This window comes from Lycorma delicatula, chromosome 5, assembly GCF_047948215.1.
Source record: "Lycorma delicatula isolate Av1 chromosome 5, ASM4794821v1, whole genome shotgun sequence".
NCBI classification, from domain to species: Eukaryota; Metazoa; Arthropoda; class Insecta; order Hemiptera; family Fulgoridae; genus Lycorma; species Lycorma delicatula.
In genome coordinates, this window is record NC_134459.1 from 56,988,996 (window position 1) to 57,006,240 (window position 17,245).

The 17,245-nt window shown below is 32.7% G+C and overlaps 1 protein-coding gene across 1 annotated transcript in view; it reads left to right on the forward strand.

The window, feature by feature from the left end:
- Positions 1–17,245, forward strand: part of LOC142324975 (uncharacterized) — an 82,504-nt gene that overhangs the window by 35,264 nt on the left and 29,995 nt on the right. The window contains exons 5-7 of the mRNA XM_075366172.1: positions 2,058–2,449; positions 3,677–3,974; positions 11,675–11,837. Of these exons, the coding sequence (XP_075222287.1) occupies positions 2,058–2,449; positions 3,677–3,974; positions 11,675–11,837 (853 nt within the window). The remainder of the gene's footprint in view (positions 1–2,057; positions 2,450–3,676; positions 3,975–11,674; positions 11,838–17,245) is intronic.

The following is a 17,245-nucleotide window of genomic DNA, read 5'->3' on the forward strand; positions in this document are numbered from 1 at the left end:
TACTGAAAGAAAATGAATCCAGTGACGATTCTGGTTCTAGTGTATAAATATGTTTCAAAATCTAAAAATGGATGCATTTTTGAAAATATTTTTGTTTACTGTAGTAAGTTTTATAGTATAAAAGGGGCAAATAAGGACAACCTTGACATATAATCCCCCCTGTGACATATAATCCACCATATGCTGTTCACATGACCAACAAAAAAAACTACTTGTTGGAACTAACTAGGTATAATGTAACTAGTTAGCTATCTTGATGCTAATATCAAGTATGTAGATGATGTATATAAGTCATCAGTTTCAGAAAAAAATTTACAAAAAAACGTATTCTTGTCAGTGCAGTCGACTAATGTTGTGAAAAGAACAAATGAAGGTGAATTATAAGGTTGTTGCAGCTACATAACCACATTAATAAAACTTATAAAAATACATCAAAATGAAAATTTTGATGTATTATTTAAAATAAGATTCTAAATAAATTATCTAAGATTAATTTCAATGCAGACCATTGAAATTAAATTTAGATAATTATCAGTTTAAACATTTTCTTACCCTTTTAAAAGTGATTTTTCCGGGTGCCTAATTTTTTTAATATCTTCATTATTAATCACGTTAAACTCAGTGGCAATAATGTGCTAATTACTACCATTCACTGTGTAAAAATGATTATTATACATGGTCACCTGCTGTTTGTTGCGTTATATTCGTGGCAAAATGTTCATGTAGAATATTGCTCAGTTAACGTAGAATAATGCACATTAATACTGTCCTCATATCTTTTTTGTGGTCTTCCTGTCAATTATCACTTCTGAATCTGTCTAATTCTAAATCCAACTTAACGATATATTAGCTTTTGTATGCTTCTCTTTTTCTCTCTTCTCCCATCTCCCCATCTCTCTCAAATTCCTATTTTAATTACTTCCAGAGTTTCATATTACTTATTCTGCCTTCTCTTGTTTTATTTAACTATATTAAATAGAAATTTCATTTCTGTTGGCAAAATTTTTCTGTAATTTTCCATTTTGGTTCTTGTCTGTTGTATACATTTAAAAGGTATGTAAGGTTGGTATAAAGGTATGTAGTACGACTTTTTCGTTAACAGTTTTGCCTCTTTTATGTGCACTTAGTTTGCTACAAAAAATATCTAATGACAAGGCAGAAGTTTAATCCGTTTTGTAGCCTTCAGGTTATATTTTTAATTATTTTTACATTTTTTTCTAACATCTTCCCAGGTTCATGTAATTTTCCATTGTTAATATTATATTCAGTGTAATACTTCTTCCTTCCAGACATCTATACTTTCTGTAATTATCTATTCCATTTCTCTTGTCATTCTTACACCAACTCAGTTTTCTTTCCAAGAATGTTTTAAATATCTTGGTGTTAATTTCTTCATTTATATTTTTATTCAGTTGTCTCCTAATGTTTTTCACTTGTATTTAATAATAGTATTCCTTGTTCAAATCTTTTTTTTGTAATCTCAAACCAATATTATTATATCAGTTGGTACTTCAAAATTTATGAATGTTTATTTCTGAATCCATTATCATTTCTAGTTTTACTCAAATTTTTAAATTATATTCTCTTTTTTCCCTCATATGGTTTTTCAATGTACAGAAATACGGAATCTGTATAATCTTCCCATTTATTTTGAGGATTTAGATAATTGAATAATAAACATAAATTTTGTATACTTTTGTTAGCATGTTTATTTAATGGATTAAATATAAATTACTTGTGATTTTTTGGGCAATATGTAAGGATAGGCCTATTAGTTTTTTCAATTTGTAAAACAACTTGAAATAAGAATCTAGTTGAATTATGTTAATAAATTACTTTTCAATTGCTTATTTTAAACTTTCCCATCCTCATCGATAAAGTAACATGAGGCTGAAAACAGGCATATGGAGTAGTCAGGTTTTTTGTTGTATATTGACTGTTGTAGAACAAAGTACCTCATTTACATTATGTTTATCAGTAGGGTGAATTCATTTGCCTATGTTCTGTGTTATAGTATTAATTTATTAAACCAATATTTTTCTTCTTAAAAACAATAGGAGGGAGCCAGGTTTCAAGAGATGAAGATACTCCTCTAGCACCTGATCTCCAGTTAGATTGGTTATCATCAGATGATGATCATAGTGATGACGATTCTGGTATCGAAGTGCTCAGTGTTCAGTACACAAATAACATTACCAGTGGTTCCAACAGCAACAACAATAATACCAACAGCAGTAATAATAGTAATATCAATAGTAACAGCGTTGGTAGTAATACCAGTGGTGTTAACAGTGGTACCAGTAGTAGCAGTAGTAACAGCATTAATAACATCAGCACTAGCATTAATAATAACAACAATAATGTTTTGAACACCAGTAATGTTTTGAACATCAATAATAATGGAAATGCAATCCACAGTAACAGCAACAACAATAATGCAAACAATACTGTAAGTATTCATGATCTTATGAATTTTATCTTTAGATTATTTTTTTACAATTTTAATAAATCAAAGATCAGTTTTTGATGATGATTATATTTCATGTATTTTATAATAGGAAATCTATTTTTAGATAATAGTTTATATTTTCTTAGAAATTATGTATGAGAAAAATGGGAATAAACAGAACTGCCGTTTAATGATTTACAAAAACAATTTCAGAACTGTGCAACTAAAACTATATTTAATGTTATACATATGGTAATAAGGTTATGTAAATTAATACGGATAGCATTATATAATCATGATAACAATTTACATAACGTAGCGTAAAATGAAACAATATACAAGTATAATTTTGGATCTGTGTTTCTTATTTAATTCAGTATTGTTGTCCTATAGTACATGCTTAAGAAGCCTCACTCAATTAGGAAATCTGAATTTGTTTTAAAGTTGAGTCCACTTACATTTGCAGACATAAATGAAAAACACTCTTGTCAGTTGTAACAGTGATCTTTGTTTATGGCATTATAAACTTTTTCTTGATATTTGTTGTTTCAGATGATTAAAGGTCAGACAGATCTTATTTGATGTTCAGTTGACATTTTACCTACTTTGAAATGAAAATACCCTCATCCCTAATTCGAAATGAAATGCTATTGTGCTTTATTTAAAGCTGCTTCCATACAAATTTGTTGATGGATTAAAAAGGTTTCAACTGCTATATCAGTGTCTAGCAACAGCAACATATTTAGCACATTCTAACCGACATTAAAAACAAATAAATTAGCATGTTGTTTCTTTTAAATTAAACCTAAGGTGATCAAAATTTTAAAGCATTCAGGTTTATTTAATTGAAAAATAATATTTAAAAATTATTGTAATATCAACAAATCATTTTCTACAATATAATTTTCTTGAAGATACATTCTTGGCATTACAGTGTTAAAACATTTCCATAATGTTACAGGAGTTATTTTATAAGAAAACCTTTTTACTCTATATTTGGTAATGTAGAATGTTAACCATTAATTTTGTTAATCTTTAAAACAAAGAATTTCTTCCAAATAAGATTTCTATAATTCTAAGCTTACTATATAATTTGTTTACAAGCTTTAGACATAAATTTATGGAGTTGGTTAACCAGCACAGTGTACATGTCTTTCTTTTTTAAATTTAATTTTTTATTATTATTGTTGTTAGAGTATAATGTTAAGCCATTTTTTATTATTTCAGAGGCCAGTACAAGTAGTTGATTTAACTCAGGAGTCAGATGAGGAGATGCTGTTTGGAGGACGGTATCTAACTCCATCACCACCTCGTCATCACCTTAACCAAAATAATCGTGGTCATCCACCTCCATTAATACGCTTTCGTCTCCCTTCATGTCGTTACCAAGTCCCTACCCACCCACAAGACCCATCTACCACGGTACCTCATCCTGAACCACCGACCTTTACTCCTTGTATACATGCTCCCCCTCCTCCTGCTTGGCTACCTCCACCACCACCTCATTACACATCACCTTCCTTAGGTATGAGTTCTTTGATTTTTTGTTTTTTAAATTGATAGCATTATTGTAGATTTGTTTCTCATTTTTTACCTGCTTTAATTAAACCACTAGCCATTATTAGAAATTACTGTTCAGTTACATAATTATTACAGAACTATATTATTTTTACTTATATGATTTTATATAAATTCAACTGGAATAATGAAATATAATTATTTACCTGCAGAAGGGTTCAACATGTGAAATACATTTTTTGGACGATTGATTTAAGTTTATTTGTATTTTTTTTAGATTTTGTAATAGGATTTTATAATAAAATTAAATTAATTTATCATATTTATTTAACATATATTTTTATTTTTTATTATATTATTTAAGATATTTGATAACAATGAATCAGCTGTTTCTAATTTTATCAGAAATTTTGTTATCTAATATCATAATGATAAATTTTAATTGAATAATTAAATAACGAGAAGAGATTTCGGAAAATGGTTTGCAGTATTGTTTCCAGCATGAAATTGCAATATTACATGATGTGTTATTACCTCTTTCTACAGAAAATATTTATGTGGAATGGTGGTTGGGGTTGGTCATTTTACCCTGATCTGAACACTTATTAATGGTCAATATCTTTTTAGATAGATATCCATGTTTTCATGGATGAAGAAGCTATCGACACAGGATTTTCATTAAAGTTATTTCCATTCAAATCTACATTGAAATCATGTGTAATATGACCATCATGCCATTTAAAAAAATACAGTATTAATTCAATATGGCAGATCCAAGATGACCGACAATAACTTCAAACACAACTCAGAGTAGTTTCTTTTATACAGTAATCGACTACAATTATTCTGGTAGCGAAATCGTACTCAGTTTTCTCTAATTAAGCCATTTCCAGTATTTCCGGACACCTGTATAATGAGCTGTGACAAATTAAATTGATAAATAATATTTATAAATTACACATTACATTTATGTAGTACTTTCTTTCAAGACAGTACCCCTGTATTTAAATAAAGTTAAAATAAAATAAATAAAAATATCCTTTTTTTATTGAGCTATGATTAATTTTAGAATTCTGTATTATTAAAAGAAATACAATATGCTGTTGTCAAATTCTGCTCAGCTAGGTGAATAAAAAATTATTACCCATTGACATACATTTCTTTATTTTAAACTATTGTAATTCATTATTAAAATATTTTTGTGTATTTTCTTTTAACAAAAGTAAACATTCTTTTAAAAAATTATCTTTTTAAATTGGATATCAAAGTAGCATTTATTCGTGCTTTCCTATCATACATCCTAAAGGTAGGATGCTTGTTTCCATTCTCTTCTCTTTCCAGCTAAATGTTTGGGTTCTTGATACAGCCCAATTCCCTTTTAGATTAGCTGTAATTTTTTACTCTTTAAATCAACTTTTCTTGTACCTTTAGTACAGTTTAAATCAACCCTTCGCATACAGTATGCTGTAGGCATTTGACTGAATTATTTTAGATTATTTCAAGTAGGTTTTTTATCATTCACTCTCCTTTTCACTCAGCCTGTCCACTTAATTTTTTTCAATCCTTCTCCATTTCTACATTTAAAATTTATCTAAGTAGCCCTTTTTAAATTTCATAGTAGTTTTATGAACAGTATCAAACATTACATGTTTAAAAATGTTCTCCAAAACCCATTTTTTACTGTAGATTTATTTTATGAAATAAATAAAAAATATTTTATGATATATAGTGTATTCTTTGCTGATTTTAGTCTGATTCTCTTTTCAACTAATTTCATATTACATTGTCATTAATCTATAAATTTTAGTTTCAAAACTAGGCTTCTGTTAAAATGATTTTTTCTTGTATTGTATACATATACGTGGATTAGCCATGTTTGAAGACAGGTGGCGTTGCTGAGGAAAGTTGGCATTACTACAGTATACTAGCATCCATCAAACGATGAATGCCATACAAAATTTCAGACTGATTCATATGTTAGTTTTTATTTGACAGCCATTTATATTAAATGTATTTGGTGTTTTTTGATACAATGGAAAAAATACAATATCTATCCATAATTTGCTTTTTATTTTTTGGTGGAAAAAAGTGCGAAGAAATAAAAGCGAAGTTAGATTCTGTCTATAGGGACTCTTGAGCATCTATGACAACTGTGAGATATTGGTTTAAGAATTTAAATGTGGCCGTACATCTGTATTTGATGAGGAGCGCTCAGGTCGCCCAGCAGACATGGTTACTGAGGAAATTGTTGAAAAGGTCCATGACATGATTCTTGCTGATCGTCGAACAAAAGTGTGAAGTAGCAGAGGCTGTAGGTGTATCGTATGAAATGGTAATAAACATTTTACATGGTAAGTTAAGAATGAGAAAGCGGTCTGTGGGTCCGAAGGGTGCTGCAATTGCTCACTTTGGGCAACAAGCGGATGTGGCTGTCAACTTCAAAGCAGTGTTTGGACCTCTTTAAGTGAAATCCACAGGAGTTTTTACATCCAGTCATCACCGTTGATGAAACCTGGCTCCATTACTATATGCCAGAGACCAAACGACAATCAGGACAATGAGTTTTTCTCGGCAAATCTGCTCCAAAGAAGGCCAAGACAGTTCCTTAGGCTGAATTGCAGTACAAATTGCTGCCGTGTCCAACCATTCTCGCCCAACCTAGCTCCCTGCAACTTCTTTCTGTTCCGCAACATGAAAATGTGACTCTCTGGGGAAAAAATTTGACTCAAATGAATAGGTCTTTGTCCAGACAGAAGCCTATTTTGAAGAGTTTGACAAATCATATTTTTTAGAGGGTTTAAAAAGATAGCAGGGATGTTGGGAAAAGTTTATTCTCCTAAAAGGAGATTTTGTTAAAGAATAAAAAAAAAAATTCTGAAAACTTGCATTTTCATTCTTAACAAGGGTACACATTGATCCACCCTGATATATATATATATATATATATATATATGTATTTTTTTTTTAACGTGCTTTGTTACTAGATTTTATGATACTTTATACAAAGTTTTATTGATTACAAGAACAGTTTTCTGTGAAACTTTCTGTTGGATCTACACATAATGTCTTCAGTAAATACATATACATAGTCTTCAGTAAATACATAATGTCTTTTATTGTACATAGATGCAGTTAAGTGTATTTGAAAATAGAAACATTTTTCTTAAGGGACCATGTATTTCATGATGCAGTAATAGATTAATTTATTACATTTCATTGTGAACTATTTTTGTTAAAAATATTTATTTTATATTTTTTTAAGTACATTCCCTGACAAGTTCTAACAGTAGTGGTAAAATTGACTATTTAACATTTCTACAGTTTTCCCATCTTGAACATTTTTCTGTACACAATTGCTTATAAAGAATACACATTTTCATACCTAAGACCTGTGTTTCAGATTGTAAAATATAATGTAATATGTTGATATACAATTTTATCATAAGTAGTGTCTATGTATCAGATTGGTACACATGATCCTGGAAAATATGAATCTGGTAAACAGTTTTTAAAAGTATTGTTCAAAAATTAACTTACTTACTAAATTTACTTAGGAGGCCTTAATGTTAAAAATCTTAAGAACATCTATATTATCTTGAAAAATATTTGCTACTTGTGGGATAACCAGTTCATGTCAGACTAGGTCAGTAGAACTAATTTAGTGATTCTTGGATGATGATTATTTTTTTTATATATGTTCTGAAAGAAAAAAAAATTGTACAGTTCTACATATTGCTTTTTTTTAATAAAAGAAGCTCTTGATTATAAAAAAAATAGTCTTACTTAGTTCAGAAAAATTCCAAAACAACTGTTTCCTGCTTGTTGCATTTCTTCATTCCTGTTTAAATTCCAGTGGTATCTTGAGAGAGAGAATATTTATGTTTTTGCATTCTGAACAGATACAAGGGTCGTTCAATAATTAAACGGATAAACATTTTTAGTGAAGGAAAGCTTAATGCAGGCAGTTAAAGTTTTTGTAAGTGTTGGCAACCTTTCAAAGACTGTTGTGATCAGATTTTTACTTTTGGAAAGTGTACAACTGTCAGAAATATCCTCTCGGATAAGTAAACCATTTTTCAAACAGTTTTTACAAGTGTGTGGAAAAGTTTAAAAGTGGCCACAAAAGCGCGATCCACTAGCACCGTTCCAGGCATCTGGTAATATTGTCAACCTCGATGTTAAGATTCTCGTATTGATTCACTTATCCAAGAAGACATACAACTTACAAATGAACAAATTGCTGAAAAATGTTGAGTAAGTGTTGACACAACTCATTCCATAATTCAAAACGAACTGAAGTATCGTAAGACTTGTGCAAGATGGGTTCCTAGAGAGCTTACTATTTATCACAAAGCCAAGAGATTTCACATTTAATTGAACTCAAACATCATTTCAATAATGAAGGTAACACATTTTTGGACAGGATCTTAACCTGTGAAGAAACTTGTGTACATTACTTTGAGCTGGAGTCCGTGCGTCAAAGCATGCAGTGGAAACACCCTGAATTGCCTGTTCGTAAAAAATTCAAAACACAATCATTGGCTGGTAAGGTCATGTTAACCAACTTTTGGAGTGTCCATGGTCTAATTTTTTCTGATTATCTGGCGGAGCAGTGCACTATCAACAGCCTGTACTAATCGGCTGTGATTGAGAACAAAGTCAAGCCCGCTTTGAAGAGGAAATGTCCAGGATGGCAGAGGAAAGACGTGCTTTTTCTTCAAGGCAGCGCTCAACCTCGTAGGACACAACTGACACTGAAAACTATTGGCAAAGCGGGTTGGGAGCTCCTACCTCATCCTCAATACAGCTCTGACCTTGCCTCTTTGGATTGTTAAATGTTTGGTCCCATGAAAGAAGCTTTGCGTGGCGTCAAATTCAACGACAGCGAAGAGGTAAAGAAAAAAGTACAAACTGGCTTCAGATCAAAGTAGAATTCTTCACTGAGGGAACAAGAAGACTCATAAAAAGATGGGGCAAGTACAGGGAAGTATGTGGAAAAGAAGACAAAAAAAATTGTTTTTATTTAATAAACCATTTTTGCTGTACAGTTATTTGTTTAATTATTGAATGACCCTCCTAGTTAGTACATTGACTAGAGAAATAGTATTAAAAAAAAACTGATAACACATTTATAGGACTTTTCTGTTACACAGCTAAAACTGTGTTCTGGGAAAGTCCTACAACTGTGGGTTGTTTGTGATGCACAGCTTACACACGCACAACTTAATTTATAATTTTATTTAAATATAATATTTTTTCATTTATTTAATTCAATGATTCTAACTAGCATGTGAGCATACCATATTTAATTTGTGTGGGTGTGGTGGTACTAGCAGCAACACTCAGCACTAACTAAACCAATGTAATTTCACAACTTACATAGAACAAATTCTGTTTGTATGGTCGGCAGACTAGGGTAGTCACAAGGTCTAACGCACTTGGTACCAAGTCAACCGGACAATTTAGTTTGAGAATCAGCCAGGCCGAGTTACTTATTTATACTTTAAATATAATTCACATATTTAATTCTAGTGATCATCTGTGACTTCATAATGTAGCACAACAACATTTTTTGGGATGGGGATGCGATTATGCAAAAACTTTTATTGCAAATATTATTTTTTAATTGTTAACAAATGTGCCTAAGAAAAATATGACCTTAATTAGGTAAAATCTCGAGATACTGAGGATGACCTTGCTCTACCGCCTCACCCCCTTGACTTTTTAATTTGAAAATTTAATGACATCAATGCCTCGTATGTAGAAGTAACCTGACCAAGTTTGGTCAAAATTGGTGGTCCAGTAGTTCAGGAGATATAAGGTGATTTAGAGGCCAACACTGAACAAATGTACATACGAATTATAACATCTGAAAAATTTCCATCCAGTTTTTTGGGTTCCTTAGGTGTCAGAACATGAAAACTGAATATTCCCAAATTAAATCGATTACAATGCTTTCCCTTTTAGAGCTATATCTCTGCTGTAGTGCTATCTAGATGGGAAAGTAAAAATTATGAAAATTTGAGATTCAGAATAGTAAAAAGGTTGAATAAACAAGTGCCATTGATTGATTTCTTAATGATTAAAACCAGTAATTTGCCGGATTGAGTTTTATATCAATCGGAAGTCGATTGATAATAAATTTAATATGTTCAGATTTAACACAACTATTATGTGAAACCAACTTGGCTTTGTGCCTTTGTAGTATGCATATATTTTTCAGATTATACCAGTTGTGTTTGAATGTTCTGTACTTTAAGTACAGCATCCTGTGTTTACTAAAAACTTATTTGGCCTCTGAATTTGCGATGCTAGTATGCCCTCACATCATAATAAAGTTATTGTGATAAGTGATTGTTATGAAAGTCTGTCTTTCCTTAACTGTTAGTTTCAATAAAGATTTTTAGAAATAATTGGCATAAAATTATTGGTTATCTTGATAATTTATAAATATATTTCTTTCACTTGGAGACTTCTTTTTTGGACATAAAACCATTTCAAAATATTAATTGTTTACTTAAACTATTCGGTGCATTCCTAGCAGATATTTAAAATAAGTTTACCAGAATGAATACTCATCTGAAACAGAATACAAACTGGGAAACTAAAGTTACCAATAAAAGCTCTTTGTCCTTGTGGCAAAATCATACTTGCATATGATAAAAAATCATATCATTCTGATGATATATTATCTGGAGTAAAATGAGATTGCAACAAAAATGTTTTTATTAAATAGCACAGAGTAGTGATTGATAAATTATGACTGTTTTGTAGAGATAATTAGAAGGACTTTACATATATAATGAAGAGCTCAATTTTTGAATTATTTTGCTATAATTCTACTATAATAAAATAAGCATTATTTATGTTTGATGTGTAAAGTATTATTATTATTATTATTATGTTTGTAAATGTAAATTACTTTTACAAACATCTATGATTGACATATAAATATATCCACATTGCTTATTATGCAAATTCAAAAATGAAATTCAAGTAAAAAATGTATCTCTTCCTGAGATTTCTGGAAACAAAAAATCTTAAAATTGAAGTAGTTTTAGTAATATATCTTTTGGAAAAGGATGAGTGAAAAAAGTGATAGTTTGGGAGTGTTTTTGAGTTCTTTTTATCAGAAAGTTTTAAATTATTTGGCATAATTTTAATTAAAATTTAAGAGATTTATTGACATATATCTGTATGTAATAAATAAAAATGTTTATAATTATTTTTTTTATATGTAGATTATATTAGATTAATCTGTTTTAAAATTTAATGCGTACACTAACATTATATTGCAAATTATTTTATTTTTATGATAATTTTAAATAATATATATATAATTACATATTAATAAAGATTTATAATAATGTACTGTCAGTTGGTGTGAAGGTTAAATTATTGTTTGCTTTTTTCTTTGTTTTTATGTTGATACTCCTGTGTGTTGGATTAAGTGCCATATGTTTTATAATGATTCATACATTTTCACAGAGTGTAATAGTCATTGTGAAATCAGTTAGCATTGTTTTCTATTATAAGTCAAGACTTCATTTCAGTTATAATTTTACAGTTAGTCAGTTTTTACAATTTAGTTATAATTTTACATCTTGTATTTAGTACACATATTTTACATGTAAATTTCAGTGTTTTGAGCATTTGTAACTACAGTTGAATAAGTATATAATTTGTTTCTTGTTTCTATTATTATAGATAGTGGTACAATGTTTGTACCTCCACCTCCACCGCCTACTCATCCAAGTGCATTCCCAAGTTATTTTCCCTCGCCACCACCTCGTATCTATCCAGTACACCAACGGTTATGGCACTCACAACAACGTACTCAGGAAATGCAACGTAGACATTTACATAATAAGTAAGATTTTTTTTATTTATTACATTTATATCAAAATGTTATAATTATTTATTGCCAAACAATGAACATATTCATGGACAAAACCTTTTTTGGATGCACTTATTAGACTGTAAAAAGTAAGAAGGCTTTTAGGAGAATCTTATATAATAGAGATTTTTCTTAGTTACAGTGATATAAATTTGTTTGGTAAAAGTGAACTGAGTTTCTGCAGGTCATTCAGGGAAGGAAGATGGTGGTACCGGTTGTATTAATTTATGGTACAGGGTGTCCAACTAAAGGTATTCAAAAGTAACAGTTTATATTAAGAGAACCACTTAATTTTATAATTTTCTTAATCAGCTACTCCCCCAAGTTTAATGTAGGTTAGTAAAGTCCAATGTGTGCACCTTTTACCTTTTGTAGCTTGGCAAACATGTAGACAATAATCTAATCCTTGCCAGGTGTTTAGAAGCATTTGCAGCATTATTAGACCAACAGCTTCAACAATTGTTTGTTTTAAATCGACCAAATCTTGAACTACTTTTTTGTACACACATCTTTAATAAATCATCAAGCAAAAACGGCCAAGGAGTAGTAACTGGAGACCTAGGTGGCAATACCGTTGGACCTCCTTATTCAATCCAACATCTTGGGGAAACCCACCGGGTTGGTCTAGTGGTTAACGCGTCTTCCCAAATCAGCTGATCAGGAAGTCGAGAGTTACAGCGTTCAAGTCCTAGTAAAGCCAGTTATTTTTACACGGATTTGAATACTAGATCGTGGATACCGGTGTTCTTTGGTGGGTGGGTTTCAATTAACCACACATCTCAGGAATGGTCGAACTGAGAATGTACAAGACTACACTTCATTTACACTCATACATATCATCCTCATTCATCCTCTGAAGAATTATCTAAACGGTAGTTACCGGAGGCTAAACAGGAAAAAGAAAGAAAGAAACATCTTGGGAAAGTGTTGTTCAAGAACATGGTTAAATTTCAATAAAAGTGTGGTGGAGCATCTTGTTGGAAACTGAAGCCTGCAGGAATCTGAGGAACATCCCAACCCCGTAGGGGGGAGACACCCACCTTGTGACGTTACCGGTTGCCACACCACCTCCTCTGTTCCAAGCCCTAAGGGGCTTTACTGGAGGTCGTCTTTAGACCCTCTAACTGATTACATTTCACAGTCAACAGCCAGGCCTCGGTTGGGATGCCATTGATGTAAATACCTCAGTAAACATTTGTATCAGTAAAATACAAATCAAATTTCCTCTTCATGTAGGCCTCAAATAGACATTTTCACATCCAACCTAAAATAATTACCTCAAACTAACTGACTGAAACCACAGAAGCGCGAACCCCGTGCCTAGTCCAGATTTGACAGCACCGTTTGTGACTGTGAATGCCTCAGAAAACGAGCGAGTTTAAAGTTAAATCAGTGCTACACATACCAATCAAAATTATGTCTTACACAATATAGAGATTCAGACCTACACCCAATTAAGTCGACCAATTTAGGTCACCTAACAAGGGGAATGCAATTTCATTCCGGTCTGTGCAGGAGCTGGGGACAAACGCTGCATCCTCACTGGTCCAATCATGGTGTCTTGCATGGCATTACCAATCATGACCGCCACCAGCGGAGGGAAGCCACAACCCTGGTTGCATGGGTTAACATGCCCCGGTGGGGCACGGCCATCCCCACCAGCAGAAGCCCAAAAGCAAATAAAAAACAATACCTACATAACCGTGGCAGAATGCCAATGCGCCTAACTCTAACCAATCCAATGCCTAAGCCGGAACCCAACCCTCCTGGGATCCTACCATGGTCGAGTACCTCGATTAAACTCCCTCTGCACACCTACACACCACAAGGGTGCGAAGAAAACCAGCCACTGTAGACCACTCCTCACAGATCATCCAGTTAATACGGAGATCCAGAAAGGAATGTATTTTCTTAAGTTCCCTAAGAGTTTGTGAATGTTCGATCTCGTATTGAAGACAGATGTAGAGGACATGGCCACTGTATCATCTGTCCGACAATCCGGGCATTGACTCGAATCCACCTAACAAAACCTAGCTATACTTGTTCGAAAGGCACCATGCCCGGAGAGAAACTGTGTGATATACCAATTGGGGGAGACCCACCCAATAGCACTTAAATCAGACTATAGGAAATATACCATGCGTGTAACGACCTGTGGGGTTTCGTCCCACCTGACCTGCCAAGACGCAAGGCCCTGGTCTTCAATCTCCTGCTTTCGTTCCGACATCAATAGGTAATTTACCTTGGAAATACAGCATTTCTTATGCTCATTAGCCAAGATATTTATTGGTTTGACTCTGGCTATAACCAGACTGCCTCCTGCGAGACTGTTCTATAACCACCTATAACAGCCAGCAAGAGGAGTCACTAGGCCTGCAGCAAAATGTTCGTGCAATAACTAAAAGCCATGCGGTGAGCCCAGACAGGCGCAGCATACAGCGTGATAGCTTCGCTGACACCTTTGTAGAGGATACACATGATACAGTAGTTTAACCCCCAATTGGGATGAATGACTACAGATTCCATAAAAAGCATCAGCAGTCTTTTTTGCTACATACTGTACATGTTCCTTGAACCGAAAATTCTCATCAAGGATAACACCCAGGTATTTTTGAGTCGTAATGTACCGAATGGGAAGACCAGCCATCCGGACTCGGATTTGTCGGGTAGCAACCAATCAGCCCTTAAGCAACATCATTGTGGTTTTATCTGGGCTGAAAATCATCTTATGTTGGAGACTCCACAGTCGGAGTGTCCCACAAGCACGAGCAGCTCGGAACAATAACTCGTTACGCGAATCCGCTTCAGTCAGTAGCAGCGCGTCATCAGCATAAGCGACGACACGACAAACCTGTTACAGTGGCTCCATGAAAAAAAAACAGACTGATGACGCCATTTTTGTGCAGTCTTAACCAGTATTGTGAATCAGTTAGTGTGTCCCTTTCATTTTCAATTACCGAATGGGGTTTTTCAGTACCCCAAATTCGAGAATTGTATGTGTTAATTTTCCCATAATTATGAAAGGTAGCCTCATCAATAAATAACAACTTTTCAAGATAATTAGGATTGTTTTGAACACAGTACTTTACCTCTGCAGCAAATTGATATTGTAAACAGCAATCATTTGATTTAACGGTAGCTTGTAAGCTCGCAAGCGTGCTTATGAACAATGTTAACAGTGAAACAAGGAATTTACTGATGGTAGCTAGTCTACCTAATTGTCTTTCCAGGACTGGCATCCTGTATCACATACATGATCCATAGTTTCATTACTAACTGAAACGTTTGGATGATTAATAGTTTGTGGAACCAAGTTTCCAGTCTTTCTTAAAGTTATATCCAGGGATAGTTTTTATAAACCTTTCCAGATTGTCTACCGTATCCAGTTAGAAAGATTTTTTCTTTTTTTGTCTTCCAGAAAGTTTATGCATGAAATTCTGCCAGTAATTGTAAAAAAAGAAAAAAATATTCGAATAATTGTGAAATAAGATTATAGTATACTATACCTTTAACATTTATCATTAAAAAAAATTACATTTAACCTATTTCATAACAGACTACAAGGATTTTAGTCTGATTTTTAGATTTTTTTTTTCCTCATTAGTTTTTCCTTGCTGATATTCTTTTAATGATATCTGACTGTTTTATTAAAATTTTTTACTCCATTTTTAGAAAATTAAAATATCTTAATTTTTGTATATACTTTTTCTAATTTAATTACCATGATAGTTATTTGTTATTTTTTTTTATTTTGTCTATTGTTTTATATACAGTATTTTTAGTTCAAGTATTTTACTTTAGTTCTGTTGTCTTTAAAACACATTTAGTATGCTGTTAATGTTTTAAAATTACTGTTTTTTTATTCAGAAATAATCTTAAAAATACTAGTAATATTGGAAGTTAACTATATAAATTGTTTTTATTTCATAAGTAGTGTGACAATGCTTAATTATTATACTGGTGCAGCAGAACAGACTAAGCAGTTAGGAGGAGTCAATACTTGGGCGATTGTTAAGGTAGGCAGGTGCATGTGGTTTCCATCTATGACCCAATTTCAGTAGCCAACATGGTTTCGACCAGAACACATTGTGGCTTTGCCATGTATTTTTATTTTGAAAACAACCAATCTGTGATTGTGATGCAAAGAGCTTTTTAGCGATGTTCAACATTGCATGCAACAGTGCCGTTCCTAATCTAAACACAATTTGGTCCTGGGTTTGGCGGTTGAAGGAAACTGGTAGCACTTTAGGAAGAGGTACACATGGCCAACACAGGTCCATCAGAACACCAGAAAATGTGCAGCGATCAAGCAATCGCCAAGACGTTCTGCTTCGAGGCATGCTTTTGCAGGGATGTCAGCCCGCAGTTTAAGTAGGATTCTGCATTCAATTTGAATTTTCAACCCTTCAGATAATGATTTCTCAAGAATTGGGCCCAGCAGACTACAACAACTGCCAAAATCTGTGTTAGTAAATACTGGCATAGATCACCCTCAAGACAGCTTATTTCTGTAGTGATTAGGGATGTTTTTACCTCAGTGGGGCAGTGAATAAGCACAATTTCTGCTAATGGGCTGAAAATATCCCCCAAATTATTCACAAAAGACTGTTACATTCTCCTAAACTAATGGTGTGGAGTGCTACATCACAATTTGGTGTTATAGGCCCGTACTTTGAAGAGGATGGCATGACCATGAATTCCGAACGTTATGTCTCAATACTGTGAAATTTTCTGCAGCCCAGAATGGAAGAGATTGTTGAAGAAGAGGGATTGGTGGTGGACTTGTGGTTCTAACAGGATGGGGCTGTAGCTCACATATCCCGAAATTCACTCAATGTTTTGAGAGAAATTTTTCCCAGCCATCTAGTCTCTCTGAGGGTGATGTGAGGTGGTCTACGCAGTCACCTGATTTGAGCATTTGTGATTTCTTTCTTTAGTGATATCTGAAGGAAAAGGTGTTTAAATGTTGCCCTTACATCATACTCCATAGTATGTGATAATGAACTATACAAAGCTTCAGCAATTGTCTCCAACAGTATGTTCCTGCTTAATAGCTGCCATCTTGAGGACATTATCATTGTTCAAAAGTTAATGATTATTAAATGGTATTTACTGCTAATTTAGAAAATAAAAACATTTTTTCTCAATATACTCCCATTACTTTTTTATAACTCGTCAAACTGCTTAATCGGTTCAGCAAGATGTTAAAAGTGTTGTATTTTATGATTTATGGGCCATTTATCCTGGAAATTTTTATTTAATACTTTCTGGCACTTTAACTTCAAATAATTGAACCCTAAGATTGGAAGTGATTTAATTGTTTTACATTTATCATGTAATTACTGCAGTTAAATATGAATGCAATTTTCTCTTATTTAAAT